The sequence below is a fragment of the Delphinus delphis genome, chromosome 4, assembly GCF_949987515.2.
Source record: "Delphinus delphis chromosome 4, mDelDel1.2, whole genome shotgun sequence".
Taxonomy (NCBI): domain Eukaryota; kingdom Metazoa; phylum Chordata; class Mammalia; order Artiodactyla; family Delphinidae; genus Delphinus; species Delphinus delphis.
In genome coordinates, this window is record NC_082686.1 from 103,001,974 (window position 1) to 103,028,029 (window position 26,056).

Here is a 26,056-nt window from a genome sequence, read left to right on the forward strand (position 1 = left end):
AAAAGGACGAGTTACAACTGACATTGCAGAAATACAAAGGATCATAAGAGATCCTTTGTAAGCAACTCTATGCCAATAAAATGGACAACTTGGAAGAAATGGACAAATTCTTAGAAAGGCATAACCTTCCAAGACTGAACCAGGAAGAAGTAGAAAATATAAACAGACCAATCACAAGTAATGAAATTGAAACTGTGATTAAAAATCTTCCAACAAACAAAAGTCCAAGACCAGATGACTTCACAGGCAAATTCTATCAAATTTTAGAGAAGAGCTAACACCTATCCTTCTCAAACTCTTCCCAAAAATTGCAGAGGGAGGAACACTCCCAAACTCATTCTATGAGGCCACCACCACCATGATATCAAAACCAGAAAAAGATATCACACAAAAAAAGAAAATTACAGGCCAATATCACTGATGAACATTAAACGCAAAAATCCTCAACAAAATACTAACAAACCGAATCCAACAACACATTAAAAGGACCACATGCCATGATCAAGTAGGATTTATCCCAGGGATGCAAGGAATCTTAAATACATGCAAATCAATCAATGTGATACACCATATTAACAAATTGAAGGACAAAAACCATATGATCATCTCAAGAGATGTAGAAAGAGCTTTTGACAAAATTCAACACCCATTTAAGATAAAAAAAAAAACTCTCCAGAATGTGGGCATAGAGGGAACTTACCTCAACACAATAAAGGCCATATATGAAAAACCCACATCAAGCATTATTCTCAATGGTGAAAAACTGAAAGCATTTCCTCTAAGATCAGGAACAAGACAAGTGTGCCCACTCTCGTCACTATTAGACAACATAGTTTTGGAAGTCCTAGCCACAGCAATCAGAGAAGAAAAAGAAATAAAAGGAATACAAACTGGAAAAGAATATGTAAAACTGTAACTCTTTGCAGATTACATGATAATATACATAGAGAATCCTAAAGATGCCACTAGAAAACTACTAGAGCTAATCAATGAATTTAGTAAAGTTGCATGATACAAAATTAATACACAGAAATCTCTTGCATTCCTATACACTAACAATGAAAGATCAGAAAGAGAAATTAAGGAAACAATTTCATTCACCATTGCAAAAAAAAGAATAAAATATCTAGGAATAAACCTACCTAAGGAGGCAAAAGACCTGTACTCAGAAAACTATAAGATACTGATGAAAGAAATAAAAAAAGACACAAACAGAGATATACCATGTTCTTGAATTGGAAGAATCAATATTGTGAAAATGACTATAATACCCAAAGCAATCTACAGATTCAATGCAATCCCTATCAAATTACCAATGGCATTTTTCACAGAACTAGAACAAAAATTTTTTACAATTTGTATGGAAATACAAAGACCCCAAAGCCAAAGCAATCTTGAGAGAGAAAAACGGAGCTGGAGGAATCAGGCTCCCTGAGTTCAGACTATACCACAAAGCTACAGTAATCAAGACAGTATGGTACTGGCACAAAAACAGAAATATAGATCAATGGAACAGGATAGAAAGCCCAAAGATAAACCCATGCACCTACAGTCACCTTATTTTTGATAAAGGAGGCAAGAATATACAGTGGAGAAAAGACAGTCTCTTCAATAAGTGGTGCTGGGAAAACTGGACAACTACATGTAAAAGAATGAAATTAGAACACTCCCTAACACCATACACAAAAATAAACTCAAAATGGACCAAATATCTAAATGTAAGGCCAGACACTATAAAACTCTTAGATGAAAACATAGGCAAAACATTCAATGACATAAATCACAGAAAGATCCTTTTTGACCCACCTCTTAGAGAAATGGAGATAAAAACAAAAATAAACAAATGGGAAGGACCTAATGAAACTTCAAAGCTTTTGCACAGCAAAGGAAACCATTAACAAGACCAAAAGACAACCCTCAGAATGGGAGAAAATATTTGCAAACGAAGCAACTGACAAAGGATTAACCTCCAAAATATATAAGCAACCCATGCAGCTCAATATGAAAAAAACAAACAACCCAATCCAAAAATGGGCAGAAGACCTAAATAGACATTTCTCCAAAGAAGACATACAGATTGCCAACAAACATATGAAAGGATGCTCAACATCAGTAATTATTAGAGAAATGCAAATCAAAACTACAATAAGGTATCACCTCACACCAGTCAGAATGGCCGTCATCAAAAAATCTACAAACAATTAATGCTGGAGAGGATGTGGAGAAAAGGGAACCCTCTTGCACTGTTGATGGGAATGTAAATTGATAAAACCACTATGGAGAACAGTATGGAGGTTCCTTAAAAAACTAAAAATAGAACTGCCATATGACCCAGCAATCCCACTACTGGGCATATACTGAGAGAAACCATAATGCAAAAAGACACATGACATGCACCCCAATGTTCATTGCAGCACTATTTACAATAGGCAGGACATAGAAGCAACCTAAATGTCCATCAACAGAGGAATGGATAAAGAAGATGTGGTACATATATATAATGGAATATTACTCAGCCATAAAAAAGGAATGAAACTGGGTCATTTGTAGAGGTGTGGATGGACCTAGAGACTGTCATACAGAGTGAAGTAAGGCAGAAAGAGAAAAACAAATATCATATATTATCCCATATATGTGGATTCTTAAAAAATGGTATAGATTATCTTATTTGCAAAGCAGAAATAGAGACACAGACGTAGAGAACAAACGTATGGATACCAAAGGGGAAAAGGGTGTGGGTAGGATGAATTATGAGATAGGGATTGACATATATACACTATTGATACTATATATAAAATAGATAACTAATGAGAACGTACTGTAAAGCACAGGGAACTCTACTCAATGCTCTGCGGTGACCTAAATGGGAAGGAAATCCAAAAATGAGGGCATATATGTATATGTATAGCTGATTCACTTTATAGCAACTATACCCCAATAAAAATTTTTCAAAGAAGAAACCAAAATAATTTTTTTTAGTTTCTTAATCTCTTTTATTTTATTTTTAATTGAAGTATAGTTGATTTACAATGTTGTGTAAGAAACCAGAATATTATCAGTGTCCCAGAAGACTCTATTGTGTCCCCTTTTTGTCACAGCCTAACCTTTGAGAGTAACTACAGTTGACTTTTAGCATCATAGACTTTGGGGGGTTTGTACTAACCACTATATAATTGAAATTGTATAGTATGTAATCTTTTGTGTCTGAATTCTTTTGCTCAACATTATATTTGTAAAATTGATTTATACTGTTGCATATAGTTGTTTGTTGGTTCTCATTACCATTGTATAAATATGCCAGTATTTAATAATCTACTATAAAGAATTTATTAATTTTATAATAAAAGCACAATGGCTGTAAATAAATAAATAAATACATAAATAAAAGTCATGAAAAGCAATTCAAGCAAATTTCATAAGACTAGCTAGAGAAATCCCACCATAAGCTGCTCAACAGAGTTTTCTAAGTAGCTTGCTCCTCTTTATCATTCCATTTAAAATTTGGAAATTAGGGCTTCCCTGGTGACACAGTGGTTAAGAGTCCACCTGCCGATGCAGGAGTCACGGGTTCGTGCCGTGGTCCAGGAAGATCCCACATGCCGCGGAGTGGCTGGGCCCATGAGCCATGGCCGCTGGGCCTGCGCGTCCAGAGCCTGTGCTCCGCAACGGAGAGGCCACAAGAGTTAGAGGCCCGCGTACCACAATAAAAAAAAAAAAAAAAAATTGGAAATTTACCCATAGGCCATCAGGAGAACATCTGTATACCTTTGAAGAGAAAGAGCATAACTATGAATGGAAGTGAAGGAATAATTCTATTCCCAGTCCTTGTCAATATTCATATCCTGACCTTCACTGCAGTTATTCTGGTTCTCGAGTTCATTTAAAGAGTTTAACTGCTTATAATGAATTTACTCAATCAGATAATGATTGAGTAAAAAATACAGTCATTCTACTCATTTATTTTTTTAACTTTAAGTCTTAACTAAGAGTCCAAGTTAAGTGGAAGTAAAAGGAAAATACAGTTGTCACTTTATAGAGACTGGCTAAATGATTTTATACTTTTGATCCTTCATCAAAGCATATTCTTAAGAACCTCATTTTATAATACTTCCCTGTTGTTTTCTTCTACTTCCAGAAGTCTAACTTTCAAAATGTATGAATCACTGAGGAGGTTCATCACTCATCTTTATTTCACAGGGCTTTCTGCTAACATAATTCAGCCACAAAAGGCTTAAATGCTTCCAAGAATGAAAATCGCATAACTGACAAGTGCGAAGTGCTCTCTCTTACCTTAGCATCTTTTTTGAGTAATTACTTCACTGAATGTTCTACCAGAAATGAGTTAGGCGGTTCCTGAGCCATGCAGAGGGTGATGTATAGATGATATTATGTCTTTTGACACGTGACACTAAGGCTAAAACATTTAACTTGATGGATATATAGTATTTCTACAGGCTGGTGGTATTCCCTGAGGAATTTCTAAATGTCCCAGTGAATCTATAACCTTCCCTCAATACCTTGAAGCAATTATAGAACCAGGGATTTCCCAGAGCAGAGCACCCTCTTTGCTGATACATCTATGGAATTACAGAATTTCTGAGCTGGAAAAGATCTAGGAAAGCCCCCGTAATGACAAATCTTCTTTAAACAGGGTACAAATAAATATCTAGTCTAGTCCTCTCAATTTCCAGATGAGGTAAAGTGACGGGTCCAAGGTCACTGCAAATAGCTTGACTTCTTCCATTTTAATTCAGTTCTCTTCCCACCGTTGACACTGCCCCTGATTTGAGAGTAAGCCAAAGGATATGTCATACTCTCCTTAGTAGGTAGGCTATCCATCTATATGGAATATTCTAGAGGATTGCCTGCTCTGATTAGTTTTATGTAGTATGAAATTAATTTGTATCATAAAGAAGAATTCAAACAGGAGTATATAGGAAAGGACCCTTCCCCAGAGTCTATGCCCTGTGGCTCCCAGTCACTGAGTCAGCCAGGTGAACTACAAGGAACAGAAAAGGTATGTGTGGGAGGGGGGGAGTATATTACCAGGCAAGTTTAAAATTTCTCAATTGGCTATTTATAAAGTTCACATTTTTATATCAAATATAACTCACAATATGCTTTACCAAGTTTTTACATTTTAAAAAATAGATCCACCTGCAAGAATCTGGTATTTACTTAACAAGCTGCTCTTCTTAAAAATGATGCAGAACATCTCTTGAGTTTTGACATGAAATGGATATAATTACCTACCCTTCTCTCCTTTCTGGCCTTTTGGACCTTGGGGTCCAGCAACTCCTGGTGGCCCTAGGATCCCCATACCACCAGCTTCTCCCTTAAAACCTGGAAATGAGATTTAAAAAACATCAGGGTAGAAAAATTCTCTTTTGAAATTCATTACTTCCAAAAAAATCAGTCATTTTATTGAGGCCAATGACTGTCAGTATCCTAATGATAAAATCTGGGTGAGAATAAACTATTACAGAGTTCTAAGGACAATATTTTTGTCTGATTTGCAATTTTGCACTACCTGAATAGATAAATTGAGCCCATTAGTACTTATCACTGAATTCATGGCAGTGATCAAATGATTCAGAGAAGCAGTACTATATCAAACAACAAGAAAAGATGATTATCTGACTCTTAACCTCATGTGGACCACACTTTCAAATTGGAAGTAAAACCACAATACCTAACACTTTTGGTTTTCCCATTCCTTCACTTATATACTCATTCAGGAAAAATTGCTGAGTCCCCCTACACACCAAGCATCCTGATAGGTGTCAGGAATCAGCCATCAACATTCCAGCAGTCCCTTCCCTCATGGAGCTGAGAGTCCATGAAAGATAAACATGAACAAATAACCACACAAATAAATAGAAATGGCCACACTGTTGTTAGTTATGTAAAGAAAAGAGAAAGTTCCTATTGTAGATGGTGGTTTAAAAAAGAACTGATTTATGGGATCAGAGGATACCTCCTGGAAAAAAATGTCATTAAGCTAAGACCCAATGAACAAATTAGAAATTTCTGAGACAAAGAAAAAAAAAAAAAAACATGGATGAGTATTTCAGGAAAAACAAGAGTAGAAAAGACCGTGGTGTTTTTAAGAAACTGAAAGAAGAGCACCATGGGCGGAGCTAGCGATCAGGGTAAAAGAGGCTGAGGGGCAGGGGAGGGGCAGATGGTGCAGGACTCAGACCTCACTGGTGTCCTCGCTCATCCCAGCAGCCCAGGTCCACTTCCACTTACCTGGGCCACACAGACACCCAAGCCTAGGACAGTTATCGTTCCTGCAACCCCAGCCCTGTTCAAGCTTGATTGGAATAATTTATGGCCAGGTTCTTTGAAAGTTAACCATATAAATAAGTACACTCAATTAAATTGTAATCTTTCATCTTAATTATTATAATTAAGTTGATGGGATGGAGAAAATTATTTTCAATCTGTTGAATTTCCTCTTTGAAAGAACGCTGTATTTGTTTAGATGAAAAGCTTTAATAAATTGCATACAATGGAGGTTAAGGCTGAAGGCAAGCTTAAGAAGCCAAAGTGGTGGTTAAGCTCTTCTGTCTAAAAAAGAAGGAAGAGCAGAGAGGAAAGGAATGGAGAACAAAGAGCAGGGGAGGCAGAAGCAAGCAAAATGATCAATTACAGTTCACTGTGCAGTGACCCCCCTTCCTCACGACCCCCAAATGCCCAATGTGGTTATGAGGGAAACACACAGGGAGCACACAGCAACTGCCTGCAAGGGCACAAGGGGCAGGCAGGCTGCCCCTTCCATCTAGGCAGGGTGTACATCTTGGTTAGTTTAGTGTAAATATCGGAAGGCTGGACCTAATGGAAGAGCTGGGGCTGGAGGGTGCACACACCGAGTTTGACACCAGCTTCTATACTCTCAGGTGCTATAACCTCTAGAATTACCTGAAACTCTCTGAAATGCAATTAAATTATGCACTGAAATGTAATAATATTTTAATCATTTTCTACAAAGATGAGAAACAACATAAAGTGCTTAACAGTTATTGGCACATAGTAGGTAGCTATTATATAACTGAATTAATGAGAGAAGCTGGAGATAAAATTTCAAATGGAATTTTACCTTTATGAGCTATTAGATAGAGCTGAGCTGTATACTTCAAAACACTTTCATTCAGAAACTCTGTAAAATTAGGCTCATAACTTTTAAAGTCTACATTTATTATTCACATTACAGTAGATAACACAAATGTGATGTATGTACTATGTGTGTTAATTAATGTATGTAATAAGCTGAGCTCTAAGAACAGTGCAGCTAAATCCACCACTGGGTAAGACAAAAGCCCTGATGCTATGACTTATAAGACAGTTTAGCAACCAGCTGTGTTTACATGACCCCCTCCCGCTCCCCACTAGCAGCTTGCCAGACATGATACTAAGAGAAATCCTGGTAAATATAATTTTCTCAGTCTAATTAGATCTCCAGTAATGTTTTGGCAAGCCTGAAATCTTGGTTCCCCAGACCCCTGCCCAGCTTCTTTCCCATTCAATACCACCTCCACATAAACACTGATCACATTTCCCAAAAGCTTCCTGAAATGGGATGAAATAAATGAAAAGCTTAATGAGGATGCAGAATTCCTGATTTTATAACTTTAAATTCTTCAGGCAAGACACAACAAATATTTATATGTAATTCTTTCAGGGAAAAGTGGATTTGAAATTGACATTCTGATCTCACTTTTTCCTTGAATTCTCTGCTGTAGGACATGTGAAAGCTGAACTGTATTACAATAAAAGTGAGAGTATATTCATACTGTATACATGAAAGACATCTGAAATTTTGAAATATTTAACCGTGACGTTCAATGGAGAAAACTGCTGGGCAAGGAGACTGTGTTGCCTCAGAATTTCAATGAGAAGTGAACTGAATCCTGCCTTTATTCTCCACCTCACAGGCATTCCATTTCTAATCCTAACTACAAGTAGAACTCCAAAACCCCATCAGTCAGTATACATTCTTACCAGACCACAGAATTTTCACTTACCCTATTTACATCAGCCATTAATGAAAAGATTGTGTAACTGGAAGGACTACACACCAGTGCTAGGGTTGGTAGGCCAGTCTCTGCTCTAACAAGCACCATCCAGTAGAACTTTCTGCAATTATGGAAATGCTCTATATCTGTGCTGCCCACTGGCCACACGTGGCTACTGAGCACTTCAAATGGGACCCGTGTGACTGAGGAATTGAATTTTTAATCTCATTTAATTTTAATATTAATAGCCATACATGGGACTCTGGCTACCCCACTGGGCAACAGAACCCATTGCATTTGTCACAGTGTTACACCTAGGCTTGTCCCATTCGCATGACAATGTAGAAACCCTTGGGGCAATTCCACCACCAAACCACCACCTCTCAACTCAGGATGTACAAGTGAGAAATATAGGGCCTTGTATATTTTCAAATACCTGGTTTTCCAGTCTCTCCAGGTTCTCCTTTTTGCCCTGGTCCAGATGAACAACAATCACAGCAATTCAAGAAGAAATCAGCCGTGTCAAGAGTGAGGTTTTCAGAGGGGAAGAGGGTGGCAGCACCAAAGACAGAATTGAAAGCTGAGGGGTCAGGGGTTGGTTCTGCCATTTCAGCTGCTTCTGTGAAGGGAGTTTCTTCTTCTTCTGGAGGTTGGCCACTGGATGGCTTTGGACCCTTTGGCATCTCTTTTCCCTCAGACTTCTTCGTGAATTTGGTATATGGTGTGGTCTTTACTATTGTGTCCACACCAGCAACAGCCAAGATAATCAAAATGGCACAAAACCAAGAAAATATCCACATATTTGAGGCTGGAAGAAAGATATAATGGGAATATATACATATATTACAAACAAAAAGACAAAGTGATATAGATATATTCTTATATGAGAGGAATATATATACATATATGAACCATAAGAATGAACAGTATGCATAATACTAAATGATTTTTATACATTTCATATGTAAATGTATGCTTGATTCACAATGGAATATTTTATTTACTTAAAGTATTTGTTGTAAGGAACATTTTGCTTCAATTCTCCTTTCTGGTTGTTTTCCCAGTGTTACACGTACTAAAATACTGTTCTCAATCGTTAAAATTATCTTGCCAAAAAGCAAACATGATCTATAATAAATGCAACATGACTTAATAGCTCATATACCCTGTGGAAAACAAATATGAATAAAATCATGACTGACTTCACCCAGATTTATAGGAATCAAATACATCTGTATTAGAGGGAGATGAAAAATATTGAGCTGAATTGTTTATTTCAGCAAACTCAATTATTTCAAGAAAAAATACTGGTAAAAGAGTCCTTAAATCTACTCAGGATAATGGTCTTGTTATGAGAACAATCTTTTAGAATCTGTTGTAATAAATAGAGAGAATAAAAAATCATAAATTTAAATATGTGTTATGTCTTCAGATTCTTCACATGCCATTTAACTCTCCAATTCTTTGCTTTATAATTTAAGGGTTTTTCTGCAAACTCACATTTATCTTTGTATTATTTTAATGGGCCAAATAGTGGTTATTCTTATTAAGGCTTTTATCACTGTTCAAAGGGATATAAGGTTCCTGATGAAATGAAATTTTGAGAGTTCATAATATTCCATTCCCCAGACACTCCCAGTAGTCCAGTGGCTGCTAACAGGTAGCCAGGGTTAGAAATGCATGATTTCTGATTGGAAAAGGAAGGAGTGTTTAAGATAAACAGTAAGAGAGAAAAGAGAATGGAAATAAGGATAGTAACAACACCTACTATTTATAGAATCCCTACAAAGAGTAGGTGCCTTATATTCATCAATCCAATCTGTTCTCAAAACAGCTCTGCCAGGTAGACAACACTCTCACTCACCTTCACAGATGAGGAAAGAGGCACCAGGTGGTTACATACCTTGTTCAAGATCACACAACCCACAAGTTATTAAGTCAGAACTTAAATCCACGTCTGAATAATATCAAAGCCTCAACCATAGGACCTTCAAGATGGCAGGGAAGTAAGATGTGGAGATCAACTTCCTCCCCACAAATACATCAAAAATACATCTACATGTGGAACAACTCCTACAGAACACCTACTGAATGCTGGCAGAAGCCCTCAGACTTCCCAAAAGGCAAGAAAATGCCCACGTATCTGGCCGTGGGGCTGACAGGGTCTTGGTGCTCTGGCCGGGTGCCAAGCCTGTGCCTCTGAGGTGGGAGAGCCGAGTTCAGGACACTTTTCCACCAGAGACCTCCTGGCCTCACATAATATCAATTGGTAAGAGCTCTCCCAGAGATCTCCATCTCAACACTAACACCCAGTTCCACTCAATGATCAGCAAGCTCAAGTGCTGGAAACCCCACGCCAAACAACTAGCAACACAGGAACACAACCCCACCTATTAGCACAGAGGCTGCCTAAAATCATACTAAGTTCACAGACACCCCAAAACACACAACTGGATGCAGTCCTGCCCACCAGAAAATTCCAGCCTCATCCACAAGAACACAGGCATTAGTCCCCTCCACCAGGAAGCCTACACAAATCACTGAACCAACCTTACCCACTGGGGCAGACACGAAAAACAATGGGAACTATGAACCTGCAGCCTACGAAAAGGAGGCCCCAAATGCAGTAACTTAAGCAAAATGAGAAGACAGAGAAATACACAACAGATAACGGAGCAAGGTAAAAACCCACTAGACCAAAAAAAATGATGCGGAAATATGCAGTCTACCTGAAAAAGAATTCAGAGTAATGATAGTAAAGATGATCCAAAATCTTAGAAATAGAATGGAGAAAATACAGGAAACGTTTAACAAGGACCTAGAAGAACTAAAGAGCAAACAAACAATTATGAGCAACAAAATAAATGAAATTAAAAATTCTCCAGAAGAAATCAATAGCAGAATAACTGAGGCAGAAGAACAGATAAGTGACCTGGAAAATAACATAGTGGAAATAACTACCACAGAGCAGAAAAAATAATGAAAAGAATTGAGGACAGTCTCAGAGACCTCTGGGGCAACATTAAACTCACCAACATTCGAATTATAGGGGTCCCAGAGGAAGAAAAGGAAAAGAAAGGGACTGAGAAAATATTTGAAGAAATTATAGTTGAAAACTTCCCTAATACGGGAAAGGAAATAGTAAATCAAGTCCAGGAAGTGCAGAGAGTCCCACACAGGATAAATCCAAAGAGAAACACACCAAGGCACATATTAATCAAACTATCAAAAATTAAATACAAATAAAAAATATTAAAAGCAGCAAGGGAAAAGCAACAAATAACATACAAAGGAATCCCCAAAAAGTTAACAGCTGATCTTTCAGTGGAAACTCTGTAAGCCAGAAGTGAGTGGCAGGATATACTTACAGTGATGAAAGGGAAAAACCTACAACAAAGATTACGCTACACAACAAGGATCTCATTCCGATTCGACAAAGAAATTAAAACCTTTACAAACAAACAAAAGTTAAGAAAATTCATCACCATGAAACCAGCTTAACAACAAATGCTAAAGGAACTTCTGTAGGCAGAAAACACAAGAGAAGGAAAAGACCTACAATAACAAACACAAAAAAATTAAGAAAATGGTAATAGGAACATACATATCGATAATTACCTTAAATGTAAATGGATTAAATGCTCCAACCAAAAAACAGAGACTGGCTGAATGGATACAAAAACAACATCCATATAAATGGTGTCTACAAGAGACCCATTTCAGACCCACTTCAGACACATACAGACTGAAAGTGAGGGGATGGAAAAAGATATTCCAGGAAAATGGAAATCAAAAGAAAGCTGGAGTAGCAATACTCATATCAGACAAAATAGACTTTAAAATAAAGACTATTAGAAGAGACAAAGAAGGACACTACACAATGATCAAGGGATCAATCCAAGAAGATATAAAAATTGTACATATTTACGCACCCAACATAGGAGCACCTCAATACATAAGGCAAATGCTAACAGCCACAAAAGGGGAAATCGACAGTAACACAGTAATAGTAGGGGACTTTAACACCTACTTTCACCAATGGACAGAAAAGCCAAAATGCAAATAAATAAGGAAACAAAAGCTTTAAATGATACATTAAACAAGATGGACTTAATTGATATTTATAACACATTCCATCCAAAAACAACAGAATACACTTTCTTCTCAAGTGTTCATGGAACATTCTCCAGGATAGACCACATCTTGGGTCACAAACCAAGCCTTAGTAAATTTAAGAAAGTTGAAATCATATCAAGTATCTTTTCTGACCACAACACTATGAGACTAGTTATCAATTACAGGAAAAAAACTGTAAAACATACAAACACATGGAGCCTAAAAAATACACTACTAAAAAACCAAGAGATCAGTGAAGAAATCAAAGAGGAAATCAAAAAATACCAAGAAACAAATGACAGTGAAAACACAACGACCCAAAACCTATGCGATGCAGCAAAAGCAGTTCTAAGAGGGAAGTTTACAGCAATACAATCCTACCTGAAGAAACAAGAAACATCTCAAATAAACAACCTAACCTTACACCTAACAATTACAGAAAGAAGAACCAAAAAACCCCAAAGTTAGCAGAAGGAAAGAAATCATAAAGATCAGATCAGAAATAAATAAAAAAGAAATGAAGGAAATGATAGCCAAGATCAATAAAACTAAAATCTGGTTCTTTGAGAAGATAAACAAATTTGATAAACCATTAGCCAGACTCATCAAGAAAAACAGGGAGAAGACTCATATCAACAGGATTAGAAATGAAAAAGGAGAAGTAACAACTGACACTGAAGAAATACAAAGGATCATGAGAGATTACTACAAGCAACTATATGCCAATAAAATGGACAACCTGGAAGAAATGGACAAATTCTTAAAAAACACAACCTTCTGAGACTGAACCAGGAAGAAATAGAAAATATAAACAGACTAATCACAAGCACTAAAATTTCAACTGTTATTAAAAATCTTCGAACAAACAAAAGCCCAGGACCACATGGCTTCACAGATGAATTCTGGCAAACATTTAGACAAGAGCTAAAACCTATCCTTCTCAAACTCTTCCAAAATATAGCAGAGGGTGGAACACTCCCAAACTCATTCTATGAGGCCACCATCACCCTGATACCAAAACCAGACAAAGATGTTTCAAAAAAAGAAAACTACAGGCCAATATCACAGTTGAACATAGACGCAAAAATCCTTGCCAAAATACTAGAAAACAGAATCCTGAAGCACATGAGAAGGATCATACACCATGATCAACTGGGGTTTACCCCAGGAATTCAAGGATTCTTCAGTATAGGCAAATCAATCAATGTGATAAACTATACTAACAAACTGAAGGAGAAAAACCATATGATCATCTCAATAGATGTAGAAAAAGCTTTTGACAAAATTCAACACCCATTTATGATAAAAACTCTCCTGAATGTAGGCATAGATGGAACTTGCTTCAACATAATAAAGGCCATATATGACAAACCCAAAGTCAACATCATTCTCAATGGTGAAAAACTGAAACCATTTCCACTAAGGTCAGGAACTAGACAAGGCCACTCTCACCACTATTATTCAACATAGTTTTGGAAGTTTTAGCCACAGAAATCAGAGAAGAAAAGGAAATAAAAGGAATCCAAATTGGAAAAGAAGAAGTAAAGCTGTCACTGTTTGCAGATGACATGATACTATACATAGAGAATCCTAAAGATGCTACCAGAAAACTACTAGAGCTAATCAATGAATTTGGTAAAGTAGCAGGATACAAAATTAATGCACAGAAATCTCTCGCATTCCTATACACTAATGACGAAAAAACTGAAAGTGAAATCAAGAAAACACTCCCATTTACCATTGCAACAAGAAGAATAAAATATCTAGGAATAAACCTACCTAAGGAGACAAAAGACCTGTATGCAGAAAACTATAAGACACTTCTGAAAGAAATTAAAGATGATACAAACAGATGGAGAGACATACCATGTTCTTGGATTGGAAGGATCAACATTGTGAAAATGGCTATTCTACCCAAAGCAATCTACAGATTCAATGCAATCCCTATCAAACTACCAATGGCATTTTTCATAGAACAGGAACAAAAAATTTCACAATTTGTATGGAAACACAAAAGACTCCAAATAGCCAAAGCAATGTTGAGAAAGAAAAATGGAGCTGGAGGAATCAGGCTCCCTGACTTCAGACTATACTACAAAGCTACAGCAATCAAGACAGTATGGTATTGGTGCAAAAACAGAAATATAGATCAATGGAACAGGATAGGAAGCCCAGAGATAAACCCATGCTCATATGGTCACCTTATCTTTGATAAAGGAGGCTAGAGTATATGATGGAGAAAAGACAGCCTCTTCAATAAGTGGTGTTGGGAAAACTGGATAGCTACATGTAAAAGAATGAAATAAGAACACTCCCTAACACCATATACAAAAATAAACTCAAAATGGATTAAAGACCTAAATGTAAGGCCAGACACTCTAAAACCCTTAGAGGAAAACATAGGCAGAACACTCTATGACATATATCACAGTAAGATCCTTTCTGACCCACCTCCTAGATAAACGGAAATAAAAGCAAAAATAAACAAATGGGACCTAATGAAACTTAAAAGCTTTTGTACAGCAAAGGAAACCATAAACAAGACAAAAAGACAACCCTCAAAATGGGAGAAAATATGCGCAAACAAAGCAACTAACAAAGGATTAATCTCCAAAATATACAAGCAGCTCATGCAGCTCAATATCAAAAAAACAAACAACCCAATCCAATAATGGGCAGAAGACCTAAATAGACATTTCTCCAAAGAAGATATACAGAATGCCAACAAACACATGAGAGGATGCTCAACATCATTAATCATTAGAGAAATGCAGATCAAAACTACAATGAGATATCACCTCACACCAGTCAGAATAGTCATCATCAAAAAATCTATAAGCAATAAATGCTGTAGAGGGTGCAGAGAAAAGGGAATCCCTTTGCACTGTTGGTGGGAATGTAAATTGATACAGCCACTATGGAGAACAGTACGGAGGTTCCTTAAAAAAACAAAAATAGAACTACCATATGACCCAGCAATCCCACTATTTGGCATATACCCTGAGAAAATCATAATTCAAAAAGAGTCATGTACCACAATGTTCATTGCAGCTCTATTTACAATAGCCACGACATGGAAGCAACCTGAGTGTCCATCAACAGAAGAATGGATAAAGAAGATGTGGCACACATATACAATGGAATATTACTCAGTCATAAAAAGAAATGAAATTGAGCAATTTGTAGTTAGGTGGATGGACCTAGAGTCTGTCATACAGAGCGAAGTAAGTGAGAAAGAGAAAAACAAATACTGTATGATAACACATATATATGGAATCTAAAAAAAAAGTGGTTCTGAAGAACCTAGGGGCAGGACAGGAATAAAGACACAGATGTAGAGAATGGACTTGAGGACAAGGGAAATGGGAAGGGTAAGCTGGGACGAAGTGAGAGAGTGGCATGGACATATATACACTACCAAATATAAAATAGATAGCTAGTGGGAAGCTGCTGCATAGCACAGGGAGATCAGCTCAGTGTTTTGTGACCACATAGACGGGTGGGATAGGGAGGGTGGGAGGGAGATGCAAGAAGGGGGGGGGGATATGGGGATATATGTATATATATAGCTGATTCATTTTGTTACACAGCAGCAACTAACACAACAATGTAAAGCAATTATACTCCAATAAAGATGTCAAAAAAATAAATAATTAAGAAGGAAAAAAATTATAAAATAAATAGCCTCAACACTTTCCCACAAATCATGTGACATTTATAAGGGTGAGATTAAAGAATAATAAATCCAAGTGTAGGATCAATGAAACAGCTACGGAGGAGACAGATATAAATCAAAGCAGATGAGAAGGGATGAAGGATGCTGCATTTCCAAAACACTATAAAGATCCAAAAGTGCTAATCTTCTTTCAAGCTGTCTTTGCTACCATATTCATCCATTCAACCAATATTAACTGAGTACTGACAGTATTACAAGCACTGAGAAATTATATGTGGTAACATACAGTAATACAGAATAAGCCATGGCCTGTGCCCTCTGGGAGTTGACAATCTAGTAGGAAAGATGAGAAACAACAAAAGCAAAGAGCAAAGTGTGAAGGGCAGATGATAATAATGCATCTCTCCAAATACAGATCCCACAGCCCCACTCCCCCCATCTCTGCAACACTGGGCACATAAACAAGGTTACTGTGCATCGGTAAGCTAAATCCAGCCCCAGCCAAAACCAGACAACACAAATATGCAGTTTAGATATAAAATAATTCAACTTTCATTAGTTCATACAATTGCATTCAATGAAACATTCATTTGTTCAACAAACATTTACTTAAGCATCAAAGAAGTGTCAGGTCCTGTGCTGGGTCATACAATATAAAGACAAATAAATCGAGCCCTATCCCTAAGGATCTTGTCTGCAGTAAACATTCAAATATGGCAAATATCCAAAGTGCAAAATATGCAAATTGAAATATTGGTAACTTTTAATTTTCTTACCACTTTGCTATAAAAATAATTTGAGCTTACAAAATGCTGAGTGTTAATGCTCTAAGGCATTGTTTATGTTCTCTTAAACAAAATGAGGTTATATGGGGAAAAAACAGGGTTTTTATTCCTTACTAAAACATATCTGTATTATTCTTCTAGGCACACAAAGTAGTTTTGATCCCGAAAACATGGTGTGATAGCCCCTTGGTAAACCAGTCATGAGGTGGCAAATAAGAGATAGCTATTGGGATGGAGAAGGGAAAGGAACTAACACTGAGATCATGACAGACATTTTCTAAGCACTTTGTAATTATTATTACAATTACCTCACACATGAACCATGCAAGGTAAGATTTACTACGCCCACATAATGGATTATAAAACTGAGGCACGGAGAGGTTAAGTAGCCTGCCCCAGATCACAGTATTAGTAAGCAGTGAAGCTGGAATTAAAACCTAAATCCATTTGACTCCAAAGTCAGCCCATGTGCTCCCCACTGTGCTGTGCTGCCTGGGGATTAATGAGTGATCAGAGATGCTGCAGAACAAACTGAGTTAGGCCCTTCAAGGAGCTCAGCTTGAGGCCCTTCAGTGGAAGAAAGTGGGACAAGAAACGGGAACCTAATGGGAGACATGAGGAAGAGGAAAGACAAGAAGTCTGGCTCTGACCGTGGAACATATTAGTGTGGGGCAAAGTTACAGAGGGGAACACAGCCCATCTGACAAGAGGCTAAAGGACCACAGAAAGGAATGAGCAGAACCAACCAATATTATGAAGGTGCTCAGTGTCCTATTGGAGGGTGTGACTTGTCCTCATAAATGTCTTCCTTGCATTGTAGCTTCCTGCTTCCCAATTTAAATACAGATATTAAAGGATAATGTAGTCAGTACCTGAAGACTATGATGAAGCTCCCCAAGAACTTGGAGATGAAGCCCTTTTTAAAACAGTAGAGGGCTTCCCCAGTGGCTCAGTGGTTGGGAATCCGCCTGCCAATGCAAGGGACACGGGTTCAAGCCCTGGTCTGGGAAGATCCCACATGCCGCGGAGCAACTGGGCCCGTGAGCCACAATTACTGAGCCTGTGCGTCCGGAGCCTGTGCTCCGCAACAAGAGAGGCCGCGATAGTGAGAGGCCCGTGCGCCGCGATGAAGAGTGGCCCCTGCTTGCCACAGCTGAAGAAAGCCCTCGCACAGAAACGAAGACCCAACACAGCCATAAATAAATAAATTAATTAATTAATTAAAACAGTAGAGCAAGAGTTGATAGCAACCCGATTGATGGTGCATATATATTATTTCTTTTCATTTGGATTTTTTCATGTTTGTGTAGAAACACAAAAACTTAGCCAAACAAAACCTCCACAATGAGTCAAGCAAGTAAGGGCTTTTGACCAAATTTTAAGTCACTAAAACAATAAGACATGACTCAAATGCTAACTCTGAAGTTTAACACAGGTATAAATCTTAACAGAGGGGTTAGAAGTAAAGACCTAAAAGGAGATTGAGGTCCCCAATAAACCTAAATACGGTAAAAGCCCTTTTACTCCTCCTGAAGTTCGCCTGGACTGTAGGCATTTCAAGAGCAGAAAGTTAGGTCTCTTTTGTTTCTGTGTTCCCAGTGTCTAGCATAATATGTATCTCATAAATGTTTGCTAAAATGAAATGAAGTAAATGTAGTAGATTGCATTATTGTCTCCAATTTTCCACCCTTCCCTGTACTCACACTCTTTGATGTATGAGTTTTGCACTGTCTCCCACAAAAGAAATGATGTCTATCCTCCAGCCCCTTGACTTTGAGTTCAGCCATGTGACTTTGGTCAGTAGAATGAGGTGGAAGTGACAGGATACCATTTCCAAGCCTAAGTCTCAAGAGGCCTTATGTGCTTCCACTTGCTCTTGCACTTTGGCCACTGCCATGAGATGGATATGCATGGCCAACCTTGCTTGTCACAGAAGGAGGATGAGAGACACATGGAGCAGAGCTTCCCCAGGTAAGCTGCCCCAGCCCAACTCAATCTAGATGAAAGTCCACAACTGATCCACAGATGTGAGTGAGCCCAGGTGAGACCAGTTGAGGCCAATCTAGATCAGATGACCCTCACTGATCCCACAGACATGTTCCAGTCATCTATTGCTGTGTAACAAAGTACCTCAAACTCACTGACTTAAAATAACCATTTTACCATAGCTCATAATGTCATGGGTCAGGAATTTGGGTCTAGATTATTCAGGTTGATTCTTCTGTTCCAGGAGGCATCAACTAAGGTCACTCAGCAGTATTCAGCTGGTGCATGGGCTAGTCTGGAGAGACTTCACTACAAATCCAATGCCTTGATAAAAATGGGGGAAAAAAAGCTGAGCTCATCAATCACAAGCATCTCCCTAGCACGTTAGTCTCAGGACTGTCAAATTTCTTCAATCAGACCTCAGAGTTCCCAAAGAGAGTGTTCTAAGAACATGGAAGCTACCAGTCTACTTAGGCTGTACCTGAGAAGTGGCACAGCAACACTTTTATTGAATTCTATTAGTTACAGAAGTCACAGAGGCCAGCCAGACTCTAAGGGAAGGGCCATAGACCCCATCTCTTAATGGAAGAAGAGACAAGTAATCTTTGGCCATCTTGAATCCACCGCCGACACTCAAACCATAATTTGTAAGCCATGGAGTGAGTTTGGGAAAGTTTAGGCAGCAAAAGATATTACCAATAGTTCCAGCCTCTAGCCTAACACTATATTTGCTACCATTGAGACAAAAATGACTAAGCAGCCTCCAGGCAGCACCATCTTTCCCTTTCCCAGCAGCAGGTATCCTATGTACTCCTCCCCCTTGTCAATCAGCCCCCATAGTCTTGGACATTGCCCCCATTGAAAGTTCTTAAGCAGAAGCTGGGCCATGTTTTGTTGAGATGCTACTATAAAGAATCTTGAAGACTCTTCAACCTTGAATGCCCTGTCTAACCTTAAATTCTATGACGTGGTTTTATAACAGTAGACATTTTATCAATATATGAAAATGAGTTCATACCATAAAATTGCATTCTAAATACAGGAGACATTACATTCCTTCTAATGGTGTACTTTCTTCTCTCTCATTAAGTTAGTGCCCATGCTTGGGAGGATGTTCTTTAAAGATTAATTAGTTTTTTTCCCCAAAATAAGTGAGGTATTTACACCAACTTAATAATGTATATTTGTAAGACGACTGGAAAATTTTATGTTGAGGCTAAGGCCATGGATTATAAATAAATTTAATAACTGACTAGTAAGTAATACAGTAAAAGGACTAAAAGCCATTGGCTTTGTAGACAGTGAGTCCTGAGTACAAGATTCAGATCTTCTATTTACGAGTTGTTTGACTGGGAGCAAGATATTATACCTCTCAAAGTCTTAGTTCCTTTTTTTTTTTTTTTTTTTTTTTTTGCAGTATGCAGCCTCTCACCGTTGTGGCCTCTCCCGTTGCGGAGCACAGGCTCCGGATGCGCAGGCTCAGCGGCCATGGCTCACGGGCCCAGCTGCTCCATGGCATGTGGGATCTTCCCGGACCGGGGCACGAACCCGTGTCCCCTGCATCGGCAGGCAGACTCTCAACCACTGCGCCACCAGGGAAGCCCTAGTTCCTTATTTTTTAAATAGAGATAATAATAGTAGAGACATATTTTACGGTTGTGAAACTTAATGATGTAATGCATGTAAAGCTCTTAACACAGTGCACCTGGTTGTTACTGTTGGCTATTATTTTTAGTGAGGATTAGAGCTAATGAAATTAGCCAGAAATAGTATTTTAAAGCAGTGACAAGTATTTCCTATTCTCATATTGTACCAGATTGGCATTTGGCCCCATTTCCATCCCTTTATATGCTCTCTCCTTTATCTCAGGAACTCAAAGCCTGAGAACTACTTGTCCCAGAATCTCTTGCCATCAGGGCTCCAGTTTAGTTTCTGCCAGTGAGAAAAAGTTGCATGGGATGTGGAAGACAGAAAGGAAGCAGAAGCCATTATACTTCTGCCGGCAGCAGCTAGTGAACGTATGGACTTTGGCAGAATCGAAGTTTTGCAGTGTTCTCTGGTACAACAACATGATTTCTTGCCCTGGTTGTGTAGCTGGCTGTGACCATCACTAGCAAAGTCTTAATTCTCTGAAGGCGGGTGACAAACCTGACAGCTAGTGGCAGCCCTTCCTGCCCTGTGCTCCTTCCCCTTCAATGACTGCATGAACACCTAATTACCTGTATCAAATCCCTTTCTGCCTTACACAGCTACAGGGGTCCCAGACTAAATCCTACTATAGTCTTCTTCTTCTCCCTTTACTTTTACTTCCACTTCTCTTATTATAAACTCCCAGCCTGCCTGCCTTAGCCTGTCTTATATCCAATCCTACATTCTCTTTTTTCTTAACCCAGTCACTCCTCATCCATCCACAACATCTTAATCTCTTAGAAATTAGCTGGATCCAATTATATCCCAAAAAATTTTGTCAAAAGATCCTCCCACAATGTTCTGAGCCTGCAAATACATCATCCACACCAGTGATGCATCCCAGTTGCATTCTTGAATGCTGACTCCAGTATAATTATAAAGACTTTTGAAATAATTTTAGGCACACAGATAGGTATGGATATGTTGTTGGGCTGTAACAGTGATGGCCTTTTTCGACCTTTTGTAGAGAATTCTTCCCTTCTGACACTTGTATCATTATATAAGATTATAAGATGGACGTTTATGTATATAGCATTCCTTTCCTATGTGAACAGTTACTTTTAATTTCTCACAACACTTCATTATGAACAATATTCCATGCTGTGTTCCTTCTCATACCCATGTTTCACATTCATTCATTCTTTCAGTCAACAAATGTTCATTAAACACCTATTTTGTGTAGACACATTATATGCAGGAGTCATAGAACAAAATATCTGCTCTCATAGAACTTACATTCCAATGAGAGTAATAAATATCTGATGGTAAAAAAAAAATCCAATATTTCAGACTGTAATAGTGCTATGGAAGAAATAAATAGGGGTATTTGATAAAGAGTGACAAGGAAAGATCGTTTCAGACAAGTGGCTAGAGAAAGCGTATCTAAGGAAGTGATACTTAAGTTAGGAAGGCCTGAGGAAGGAGCATTGATGAATCAGAGCAGCCAGTCTCAGGAAGAGCAAGGAGAAGAACTTTCCAAGCAGCAGGAACCAGGTGTGCCCTTGGTACTGGAGGCCTGACCATATGGAGTGAGGAAGAGAGATTACTGTCATGGTCACCCAGGATGCACTTTGTAGGGTGCTGTAGACCATCATTAGGATTTGGGGTTTCTTCTACAAGCTCTAAGAAGTCACTGAAAATTAAAGCATGAGCGAGACCCTGGCTTCTGTGTAGAGGATGGTTGCAGGTGGATCAAAACAATAAGCAGTAAAAGCACATGGGAGCTGCTGCAGTCCAGGCAATAGGAGATGAGGGTGGCTTACAACAGTTTGTTGATGTTAATTCACAACTAATAGGTCAACCCATTCTGGAAAACAAGTGTTACTTTAATTTTTATCTGAAAAGTGCCTCTTTCCCCAATGTTCATCACAGTGCTGTTTACAATAGCCAAGACATGGAAGCAACCTAAATGTCCATCAACAGATGAATGGATAAAGAAGATGTGGTACACATATACAGTGGAATATTACTCAGCCATAATAAAGAATGAAATAATGCCATTTGCAGCAACATGGATGGACCTAGAGATGATCATACTAAGTGAAGTAAGTCAGATAGAGAAAAACAAATATCATATGACATCAGTTATATGTAGAATCCCCAAAAATGATACAAATGAACTTATTTACAAAACAGAAACAGACTCACAGACATAGAAAACAAATTTATGGTTACCAAACGGGAAATGTGGGAGAAAGGGATAAATTAAGAGGTTGGGATTAAGGTATACACACTACTATATATAAAAAAGGTAATCAACAAGAACCTACCATAGCACAAGGAACTATACTCAATACTCTGTAACAACCTATATGGGAAAAGAAGGTTATGAGGAAAAGAGGAAGTTTTATTAGAGGGCTGAGCCCTAGTCAAGAAATGGGATGACTTCAGGGCTTGTTCCTAGGATGTCGGCAGCCCCCTGTGACCTTTCCGCCTAAACAAGTAACCAAAAGTGGTGTTGAGAGTCAAGAGCTGCAGACAAGTGAGATCATTAACATCACACTCATTTCAGGCATGTTTACCCCAAGGAAGAAGGTCCCACAACAGAGCATATTATATAAGGATGTCAGGAAGAGGAAAACAGGGAGGGCCAGTTGCTGCCACTACTTCCTTCTCCTTCCCTGAGAGCCACATCCATCGAATAATCTCCTCTTTTCCTTTTTAAGGTGCCTGCTGTTGAGCTCTCAATGCTATGCAGCCATAAGGATGAATTAGGGAGAATTTCTGAGAAGCTGTTTTCTCTTGCCTGAATGCTTCCAGCAAACTCAGGCAGGCCTCCTTGAGCTCAGAGTTTGAGTTCACAAATAAAACACCATCAAAAGGAAGGAAGAGAAACTTTGCAACTAGAGATTCCTATTTCCCACTTTATTTTTTAAGGGCAGCTCCAGAGTGACTGTGATCAGCTCTAATAAGGCTTGCTCATCCCTTTGTGTCAAGAGATGCAGCAAAAGCATCATAATTTCCGTTATCCAGTGGGAGACTATTTCTCCCGGGGTGTCAAAATAAGTGAATCCATTACAATTTTATTAAGTACATTGAATATAACATTATATATATATATATATATATATATTCTATATATATATGTATATATATATATATAGAATATATATATTCTACCCAGTTAAATGCTTCTTATATTTAACAAGTATGCAGTAAAATAAAAACATATTCTCATCATTTTTCAGTTAGATAAAAGGGATTAGCTTTGGTTCAGAGTCTAACACCATTTAAAAAAAAAAAAAAAAAGTCCGGCAGCAAATGTGGATGCTTTTTTCCTTCTATGTATGCCACCACTTTTTCAGTTACACCTCTTCTCCGCCCACTTTGTGTTAAATCCAGGTAGTATGACAGGAAGCAAAATGTTCTAAGTGGCAGGCGAGGCCCGTGGCACAGAATTGGGTGCAGAGAAGGAATCACATTCAGGAGAGCTGGGAGCAGTCAAGCTAAGGCAGGAGGAAATAATCATTCAGGTGACCGGCTGGTAGAAAAGCCAACTCGACCCACACGGATGAGCAGACAGGTTATAAATGTACTTTAATTTAGGCATGAAAATAAGCCCTGGCCCCCAGATCTCCAAAAACCAAAAGAAACCTTTAAGAATGGAATTAGGCAAAGGCAAGAATGAAATTCTTACTACTCTGGTTCATCTTTGTTTATTTCCCTCACAGGGATTCTGAGTGTGTCTGCTGTAGTGGTTTTCCTATTTTATGGAGAGAGAGAGAGGAGGTGAGAAAAGGGACAGTGTGACTGGGTGGGTAGACAATGAGCCACTGATTGTAAAAGGCAGTGGATAACTGCGTGTGAGGGGTGGGGGGATGGGCACATGGGACTCTGTACTTTCTGCTCAATTTTCTGTAAACTTGAAACTGCTCTAAAAGATAAAGTCCATTGATTAATAAAAAGAAAAAAGCAATGGGGCCCAAACATGATTGATTTGTTCCCTTACTTGTTTATTAGTTGGTCCTGGTGGCAGTTAATAATCTATCGAAGTTGCTGCTAAAAAACTGAATTTAAAATTTACCTATGTCCATGATATTTTTTTTTTTCCCATGATATATTTTTGTTAAGTTTTGGCATGTTAACAAAAATCTATGGTGGAGCCAAACTGGCTTCCATGTTAGAAACTTTCTTCACGAAGCAGGGATTTCACTGAAATTTTTCAACTTCCTTGACATAAATTATTTAGACACCCATTTAAATAAGTATAACCAAACCTAAGCAAACCACTTCATGTTTCTGTCGACCAAGCAGAAGGTCCATCATGGGTGTTCCTCAGCAGGGAATTATTATGGAAAGGAGTGGAAGCCAGTTCACTCGTGCTCCATCAGGTCCACCGGAAAATTAGCCAGAGGTACCCTGATGGGGAGGTTCTGGACAACCTTGAGGATACAGAATCTAGCAGATTGGAGGGTTTAAAGAAAAGAAGTTTGTAATAACCTGTACTGGAAAAGGATCTAAAAAGTATATAGATGTATATATGTATATGTAACTAAATCACTTTGCTGTATACCTGAAACATCATAAATCAACTATACTTCAATTAAAAAATAAAAATAAAAAAGCAAGGACAAGGAGTTTGTCTTTGAAGCAAAAGGTATTTTTCAGATAACATGATGGATGAAAATTTTCATCACTAGTAGCTTACCTTCTGCTGGTAGCCTTGCTTCTCAGTGTTGAAAGATTAGTGTTGAACCTTTTATCAGCTTACTCACATGCTCATATGTAGGGAACTCAAATATGAAATAAATCTACTAAAGATATGGCATGAAATAAATGCTTTATTATACAAAGATATTTCCAATTACCAAACTTCTATTTGTCTTCCATTTCTGCAGTGTTTAAGATCTCCCTTTTTCTAAAATCCAGTGTTCCAAACTTATTCCAGTGCTCTGAATGTCTTATAAACAAACATTAGGAAAGTAAAACGTTTGAGGATGCCAACAGACATTACATATATCCCAAAAGATATCAGTTCCTATCCTGCCCACTGGAATCCGAACTAGTAACAGCTGTTTAGCATCTTAGATCAAGGCAAGAGCAGGCCCCATAGAAACATTTTAATCATAAGTTACTAAGAGAAATCAATCTAGGCCTATCGGTAACGGAGTTGGTCCTTACCCTGCCTCTAAAACATTTCCAAAAGTTTTTGAAAAACCGTTAATTACTTCCCACCACTCATAAGGTCATTGTCACTGACCCATACCATTGACCAAAAAAAGGCAGGAAACAAGGATATTGGCCACACTGCATTTTTCTGGGTCGTACAGACATGCTGATTCTAGCACTTTCCTGCTTTGCTCTAACTCCATAATTTGGCATTAATTTCCAAGACTTCATCATGGATATGGATTCTGTTAACTCCATAAAATGAAGCCAAGAACCTGGGTCACTAACAGCTGTGAGAGGCCTGGGGCAAGTCAGTTTACCATTAAAAACAATGAGTTTGGACTAGATGAGCCAGAATGATAAACCCTTTTCTAATTCTAAAGTATTAAGACTCTTTTCCCAACAAACCCTGGCTAATCATATCGCTCGATATGATTAAATATTAATCATAATAAATTAAATATTGTTACATCCTCATTTTGTCACCTGGTCCAGGGCCTATTATTCCAGGACTTGAGAGGCACGTCATGGAAAGCTCTGCCTGTGGCAGTGGCTCTGGAAGACACTTTAGAGGTCAAGGGCTCTCCTAGAGAAAGCTGAGAATCCCAGAATAACAGGGATCTCTGATGAGCATCAGGTTTGGTATCAGCCCAGAGAAGAACAGAAGGGAGTCTGTC

General features: G+C 38.2%; 1 protein-coding gene across 1 annotated transcript in view; it reads right to left on the reverse strand.

The window, feature by feature from the left end:
• OTOL1 (otolin 1) overlaps positions 1-26,056 on the reverse strand; it is a 61,909-nt gene that overhangs the window by 6,714 nt on the left and 29,139 nt on the right. Inside the window, exons 4-5 of the mRNA XM_060010010.1 lie at positions 8,455-8,826; positions 5,254-5,343 (exon numbers count right to left, since the gene is read on the reverse strand). Coding sequence (XP_059865993.1) covers positions 5,254-5,343; positions 8,455-8,826 — 462 coding nt within the window. The remainder of the gene's footprint in view (positions 1-5,253; positions 5,344-8,454; positions 8,827-26,056) is intronic.